Below are 8,310 nucleotides of genomic sequence, written 5' to 3'. Positions count from 1 at the left end.
ACTCCAATGCAGACCCGTTTAGTTTTGTAGAATGTACACACACTGTGGCTTCATTGCAGCTAAATACTTTGCCCCACTCAAACGGGGGTCCTGTTTGATTACATCCAATGGCAGAAAAGTTTGTTTTTCCAATTTGCAATGAGGGGATAACCGTCTAATCGGCTGTAAATAGACCAAGTCTGAATTGATTTCTCAATTAAATGCAGGAGAGTGCCCTCAACTTGAACACAAACCTGTATACACACAAGAGCTAGAGGGAATGCTTTTCAGTAATCAATAAGTGAGGTTGTCAACACTACTACAGGGTTTAACTAATGGGCCCATTCACACCAAGGTAGTGGTGGGGAATGACTGAAAAAAAAAACACCTCAGATCTGCTGATAGAAGTCAGCTAAATGGTGTCCCCTTGTGGTGAATCTAATTAATGATTAAAGACCATTGCAGATCTTTATCATTTGTTGGGAAGCTTAGACCACCAATGCTTTGAACCAACATGGTTAAAATCTTCCTGTGTTTACAATTTAAGTATTTTCATTGTGTTTATTTTTGCTATACAACCATGTTGGCTTGTAATCACCATTTCATGGTTTCTGATAAACACAGTCAGAAGTTTTGAGGAGTCGATGCACAGTAATAACTTTATTTTCCCTGACTTGGTATCAGTTTAAGTAGATCAGTGGCAGGCTACAGGAGTAGTTATACACATGCACATACCGATACACGCAGGCAAGTGTGCACAAATACAGTCACACAGTTTATAATGACAGTACATTATTGACAATATGGCATACATTTAATCTGCTCCTCAGTCACATACCTGTACATAGTTAACCCATTATTCAGTAAATACACTATATAGGACGTCAGCCTGAGAATCATTGGCAGTGTAAAGTCAAGCTGGTGAGAAGGGCAGAAGTACACACCAGGTTTGTATCAGAGTAAGGTAAATTTCATTCTGTAGTAAATTTTGGGTGATAGCATGTATATAATAAAAAAATTAATTTCTTCTATAGAGATGTTAAGCCATTGTGTGATAAATTCCCTCAGAAAAAAACTGCTATAAAATGATTGATTAACCCCATTTTTGAACCTTTTTCTTTATACCAGTATAATCAAATACTGTCTCCTGAGGTCTGTCCAGCTCTGTCACAAACAATTAGCCTTTAATGTGCACAATTGAATGTTCCAAACCTTCATCCGCTAAAAACCATTTCCAGCATGTATGCTAGGTGAAATTAGCTGCTGCTGATGGTTCATTGAGCCTGAAAAGAAATGCAGTGGGTCCCACATGTCCCTGAGCTAACACATTTTTTGATACTTTCACACGATATTCTGTTTCACATTAAACAGAACTGACAAAGGTTTTGCTTTCCCATTTTTAAAAACGTCATTTTTGAGGTTTAACCCATGGTAACTGGACACGCGTGTTGATACCACAGAGCCGTTTGTTGCAGGGGGGGGGGGGGGGGGTGTTGCTACTTGGTACAATGGCAACAGGATGAGCAGAGAGGGTTTGGAGGTGCTCCGTCAGGACAGATACCAGGGCCTTCATTGGTCACATGGGGGAGATGCTGAGGGTTAGCTCCTTGCCCAAGGGGGGCAGGATGTACCTCTCCTCCCGGAGTAGTCTGAGCAGGAGGTCCTCCACGTCCCTGGGCCACCGGTAGATCCTTGTGTTGAGGAGCCACCCAGGCACATGTCTCTGTGTAGGGAAATTATGTTGCAGTGTTCTTACTGCATTCCTAATACAAAATTCTATAACTTTTTTGAGGAAAAAAATTGAAGGAACATATAAGGAATTATATGTAGGTAAATTGTATAATTTGGTAAATCAATGATTTTTATAAAGTCCCACCTTCACTACATCTCAAAACAAACCACTTTGTTTACAGTAAATTGCATCACTGGCAGAATTGTACATCAGTCAGAATTCACAAGTTTCATTTTTAAGAGTACAAAATGTATAGCCACTGTAAAGCACTGTATTGTGTCTGTGTTTTCTTTTTATGCTGCCAGATGAGCGAGATGAGTCTACATATTTAACAGAACAATTCAATAAGCTTGTTCAAACATTAGCTTTCTTAATAACTAATGTTTTTCTGTCCTGAAATCCTGGCTAATGGAGTGCTGATGCAGACTGGACTCACCTGGGTTGCATTTGGGAAGAGCACGGGGATGAATCTGAAGTTTAAGCTGCCTTGCTGGATGAACTCATTTTGCATCTGAAAGATGTGAGAGAAAAAAAAATACAATTTAGAACATCAAACATTTTTCAACCTCTTCTATGAGAATTACTGGCTATTTGCCTATTACATTGCATAGTTAATATCAATTTATTTGTTAACCAGCTTAATTTAAGTATCATTCTAAAGGGCACTTCAGGACAGTCCTACCTGGGAATCAAACTCATAAATTAAGTACCGAGTTTAGAGAGATGGATTTCTACAAATTTCTGCTGCTACTCATTCTATAATTTAAAAGTTTGCCAAAGCTCTGCAGGGATTTAAAACAGTGCATCACTGATGGCATATGATAGCCCCACTCATATGCAGACTGAAAGATTTCAGTAAGCCGAGGACCTTACCATCGAGTGGATGTATTTGGTGTGCAGGCCATGTTCATCCTGCCGAGGCCCCTCAATGTCCAGCTTATACTGTGGACTGATGGCTATGATGATCAGCACTGATTTCTGGAAATACGACAATGTTATGATTAATTATGAACAAACTTAACTGTTAAAGATGATGCTGAGTCCTGGATCCACTGCCTCCAGAAAATTCAGGGTTCATTCTCTATCCTATGCTCTTTATTCCACGTTACAAGAGACCTTCAAAATGAGCACAGGTTTTATGAAGAACCATATAAATGTAATTTATTTTAGATTTGTAATTTACACATGGTTAAAGTGCAAATTCTCTGCTTTCATTAAATGGTATTTTTTATACATTTTGGTTTCACCAGGAAGAAATTACAGCACTTCTTATACATAGTCCCCCCCCCCATTTCAGGGCACCATAATGTTTGGGACAAGTGGCTTCACAGGTGTTTCTGTTTGGTCAGGTGTGCTCAATTGCTACCTTAGTGCAGGTATGAGAGAGCTTTCAGTGTCTTGTCTTGATTCTAGTCTTTTGTTTGCCTTTGTGGTCTGTTATTGGCTTTTGTCAACGTAAGGACCAGAGCTGTGTCAATGAAAGTCAAGGAAGCCATTATGAAAAAATGAAAAATAAGAAAAAAATGCAAATAGGCAAAACTTTAGGTTTACCAAAATTAACTGTTTGGAATATCATTAAGAAGAAAGACAGCACTGGTGAGATCAATAATCGCAAAGGGCCTGGTAGGCTAAGACCTCTACAGTTGCTGACTGAACAATTCTCATCATACTGATACACAGTAATTTATGCGAATATCCTAGTATGCTTTAAAGGTCATTTGAACATTCAAAATAACAAAGATGAGAAATCCATATACATACATCTTTTAAATAGCTGTCCATCCACTTTGTGATGTCCATACGTCTTATTGGGTTATCAAATATGTCAATCTAGAAAAAGGTAAATCAGAAACACCTTTTCTTATTTTTATTTTTTTTTAACCAGTTTTAAATGAGGTTATTTATGAACCAATTTAAGGACTTTTAACTTACAGCAGGACGAAATCCTTGATTGGTCATAAATTCCACAAAAGGAACTATTTCAGACGCAGTATCCACAGAGTAGGTGACAAAAACATTGCCTAAAAGTTTTAGAGAAAGGTTAAAATCAATTCCAAAACAAAAAAGCTAAATCCCAATCTGAACAAAAAAGTACTACATCTTAACAGCAATAGGAGAATAAAAACAAGTGACACACGTGATACAGCCCCACGATTCTACCCTATGTTGCTACAAGACCTACGACTATTTATGTACAGTACTCCAAACATTTACGCTTGCAGATACATGGTTACAAAAAAAGAAAAAATAACGTTTGTACATAACGTAAAAGTATATTTACGTTATGTATTTACAGTTAAAGCATATTTACTGAGGCAATTCGGGTTAAGTAAGTATCTCAAGGGTAAAACGGCAGTACCCTGGATCAAAATTGTGCAATATTTTGGCCCATGTCTACTGCCACTCCACACTGCCACTCTGCAACTTGTGGCATGGCTTCTTTCGTGTAGCCCTTGTCAGACCCTACACCCCAGCTAGGTTTTCACTCCATTCTTTCACCTTTAGTTGCTTAGGAGACCCCCCCTCTTTCATGTCCTACCACTCGGTCTCTACTATGACCCTTCAGTGAATTGCCTGTATCAGACCGACCTGTTAGTCTTTGTCTGTCTTCAGGCATTCATGGAAAACCCACCACTGCACTTCTACAACAGCTACAAAGCCCTTACCAATTTTATATAGGATCATTTACTGCAATATTGATTAATTCTTAAGAGGGTCAAGTACGTGTCTGTAGTGTCTAATTTCCTTCACTTGTGTAGTGCCTGAGTCTGATTAGCTTTGCATTAAATATCTGTGGTGTTGCTGTCTCCTCTTGTAAACTGGTATGCTCTGGTGGTTATTTTCAATATTGAACTATCATTTTGGAAAGAAAGATCTGTTGATTGTGATGCCAAATGTTACAGATGGTTTAGCTCAGTCAAAAGGCCCATGCAAATCCCACATTGACCCACGTACTGGCTAATGAAAGATGAGGAGTGATATTGGTGGCTAGGTCTAGCTTCCTCAAAAATTTGTTATTTGTTTGTCTGCCACAATGCCCTTGGAAGTCTCTAGTCTAGCAAAATGAATGAATATGATGATGATGATGTAAGTTCTTATTTATGATTGGTTTCATGTCAGCCTCCTGACTTGTGTATGCTTGACGATTTCCAGCGGTGCTGTTTTTTTAACATTGGTGTACACTCACGGCACTCATCCGGCAGGCTGATGGTCTTCCTGGTGCCCTGTGCAGTGGAGCCCCTCGAAGGAGACGATGATGGGAGTACATTGACCTCTGACATCACCTCCTGTGGCGGGGTGTCATAGCGTGGCACATTAACGCTGCACTCTGCGTTGGGCGCATGTGGGCCAAGGAAGCTTCCAGAAATCCTGCAGTAGTGGCACATTTAAGGCTGCTTGCACATGATCCGCATCCAAAAGCCCAACACGGCGTCAAACTATTACATTCCTATGGAGGGAGAGTTGACGCCCGACTTGGCAGCAATGCTAAGCCTGGCGTAGCGCACAGATCACAATTAATGCCGAGTTAGGATCCTCAAAGTTTAAATGTGATTTGAACTTTAAACTTGTTTGAAGCTGACCTTTTGAAGCACGTCCAGCTTTGTACAGGATTTTTGCATTCACAATATGGCAGACAACCTACTACTATCACCGCTTGTTACAGTTTCCCAAACCAATGTCTTTCCTGGATGGATGACGTCAAGTTTCAACACTTGCCAGCACTCGATTCTTCTTGTGTAGCCACCGCCTTACGCTGAACACAGAGTTTGATTCTTGTCATGTGAATGTGGCTTTAGAGCGCACCTCAAAGTTAATCTGAAAAATGTATTGAATCAATGAAAATTGAATTCTGCTTTTCAGGGTAGTTTCCCTGAATTACATTGTTAGCCATGGTCAAATGTATTAAGCAAAATACAAGTTAATAAATACAATTTTTCTTTTCACTGTACGTGCAAATTGGATTTGCATTAGGACATTAAGACTACAGAAAATCCCTGAAGAAGGCCAAATAGATCAGAACGTTTGGATGTTTCTGATATTAAATCTCAGTTTAAGGTCATGTTGGCAGGAGATCCAGTGTACAGGAGTTGTCTATTACCTTCATTATAAAATCTTTTTTTTTTTTCCCCTAATGCATCTTTGTTTTGATTAAGGTACATAAACTTCACTAGTACTGTAATACTTGGGGACCTGTCTTGTTTACACTATAAAGTCTTCTTTGCTAATCTTTATCAAGCATGTGAGAGAACACAGCATCAGGCCAACACATGCTGCTGCTCATCAAAGTATTCCAGTAAAGTACTGTATTCTGATCCTAACACACTGTGCTCTTTGTCTGAGATAAATTATAAAGACCAGCCATTCAACATATTTTAACAGGGTAACATTACCTGTGAATAACTGGTAAACTTATAAGACACAATGGACTGATGTTACCATTTTTAAGTATACGCAAAATACTGAGCAGAAGCAGCCTGCTTTGTTAATTATTTGTGGACAATCTAAGTACATTTTATTGTACCATCTTGTGAAATAAAAAATCAGCCATTTAAATAAAACAAAAGGTGGGAAAAAGATACAAAGAAGTGAGGAAATCCCTAAAATAATTCCCAGAAGAGTTTTATTTACCTGCTTTCAGGCCTTCCCTGCTGTCTGACTTCTGCCTGTTGCAAAGGGCAATTACACAGGTGGGGGCTGTGGCCAAAAGGCTGATGATGCAAAAACATTCTAGAATCCATGGCACCTCTTGGAAGATCAAGGCAGTGTTGAGGGTGAAGGCACCCACAGTTCAAGGGACGAATGTCTGTGAATGAGAAAAAGAGGGTCAAGCTAATCTAAAATAAGTGAATGCTTATTTATCATTCATTGATATTAAACGGTCTCATTTTTTTGGGTTTGGGTGGGGGAGACTGTAAGCATAATTAAATTCTCTATAGGGCGAAAAAATACAAACTGTTCTCACCACCTAGCCTGCGGAATTAAATCAAACTGCAAACACATTAGAAAGCATGCTTGACAAAAGTGTACGCCACCCCCCATACCGGAATGATAATGAGTTGAGCCAGACCTTTCTCCAGCGCTGGCACAGCGCTGAAACGAAGCGTGGAGATAGGTCTGGCTATGCGAGACTATGTACAATTAGATTAAAATAATATTCCACCATCAGAAAAAGTTCAAGCTTCATGGTACAGTAAACCGGTGCATCAAAAATAACACGACGAGCCACCTATGAATGCGTATACTACAGTATGTGAAATGCCCAAATTAGAGAATAACGCAAACCTCAGGAAAGACACTCAGTTTCATTGTGAGTGGTATAAATTCCAACAAAGCAGGCCACAACAGACTACTGTAAACTCAATCATATTTAACTATGGTTCAATGTGGTTCTTCTCACATATTTGGAGTACAGTATACATTGCCATCATATTCAGTGTTTCCTATACAATGAATTTATTTGGTTGGACAGCCTAAATAGATTTCTCCCTGCCAAAAATGATTTTTCGGTATTTAAGCAACACACTATACTTTTGTATTCGTTATTCTTTCTTTTAAATGTCAAAGTGATATACAGCTGACTTGTTTTGCTGTGTGAGCTGGCCCTCCCCCCTCCCTCTTGGCACATGTAGAGCAGAGTAGGGAGGACAGTGCCTGAACGTCAACATAATTAGAAAGACAGTAATCATCCGACCGTATCTGTGCCAGATAACAAATATTTAAAGTTTTGCAAATTCAGTAAAATTCACACAAAATGTGAACAATGTGCAGCAAAATTAGTAACCTCTAGACAGTTACAATACAATTAAAAAAACACTGCAAACAATCCTTCCGCCAGGCCCAAACATGTACACGTACACAAAGTCGACTGGCACAAATAAATTCTCAACCTGTGGAAAACACTGATATTTCTGGTTTTATTATATATATATATATATATATATATATATATATATATATATATATATATAGAGGGGGAGAGAGAGAAAGAGAGAGACCAGCATATACATCTGCAATCAGTTTGAATGTGCAAGTCACCCTGACAGGTGCTTTTTCTATAAGTATAAATAATAAAAGAATCATTTTCACTCACTGGGACCTGCCATGGGGGGGCCACAGCCTGATCTGTTGCCGTAAGGGTCCCGGGGCCCCATCATGCAGCCAATGTCAGACCTCAGTGGCAGCGGAGCTTCCAACACATCCTGAGACTCGTACCCCGTGTCCTTACTGGGGAGGCTCTCTGACCTGCCCTGCCTGGGTGGGCCGTCCGTCTCCCCAGGTGCACAGCTTTTGGCGTCATCCTCAGGACCCGCTGCTTTTCCAGGCATGGGCCGGAGGTTGCTGTTGACTGGGCGGAGCCTGGCTTCTAGAGGGCCGCAGGACAGCTGTGACGCGTCAAGGGGCAAACTTCCCACAGTCCACTCCCGATGCTGTGAGCCGGGTGCCGCGGTGACTGGACAACAGTTTGCGTTAGGGCTCATCCACCAATCTGCCCCACCGTAAGCGCTCCTCTCATAACTGTGTCTGTCACAGGGAGGCTGCGGGTAATCCATCAGTCGGAATTGGTTTTCTGTCGTAGCCCCGGGATCGGGCCGACTACT

The 8,310-nt window shown here is 40.3% G+C and overlaps 1 protein-coding gene across 1 annotated transcript; it reads right to left on the bottom strand.

Moving 5' to 3' along the window:
• Positions 1-548: 548 nt before the first annotated feature.
• Positions 549-7,962, bottom strand: traf3ip2a (TRAF3 interacting protein 2a). The gene is made up of 8 exons (XM_035408040.1): positions 7,803-7,962; positions 6,341-6,515; positions 4,899-5,080; positions 3,644-3,732; positions 3,473-3,541; positions 2,585-2,689; positions 2,148-2,222; positions 549-1,702 (listed from the first exon to the last, which is right to left on the bottom strand). The coding sequence occupies exons 1-8, from the start codon at positions 7,864-7,866 to the stop codon at positions 1,556-1,558; spliced, it is 906 nt and encodes a 301-aa protein (XP_035263931.1). The 5' UTR covers positions 7,867-7,962; the 3' UTR covers positions 549-1,555.
• Positions 7,963-8,310: the final 348 nt, after the last annotated feature.

Source organism: Anguilla anguilla, chromosome 1 (assembly GCF_013347855.1).
Source record: "Anguilla anguilla isolate fAngAng1 chromosome 1, fAngAng1.pri, whole genome shotgun sequence".
Lineage (NCBI taxonomy): Eukaryota > Metazoa > Chordata > Actinopteri > Anguilliformes > Anguillidae > Anguilla > Anguilla anguilla.
Note: the sequence above shows the minus strand (reverse complement) of the source record. Positions and strands in the feature narration are given on the sequence as shown.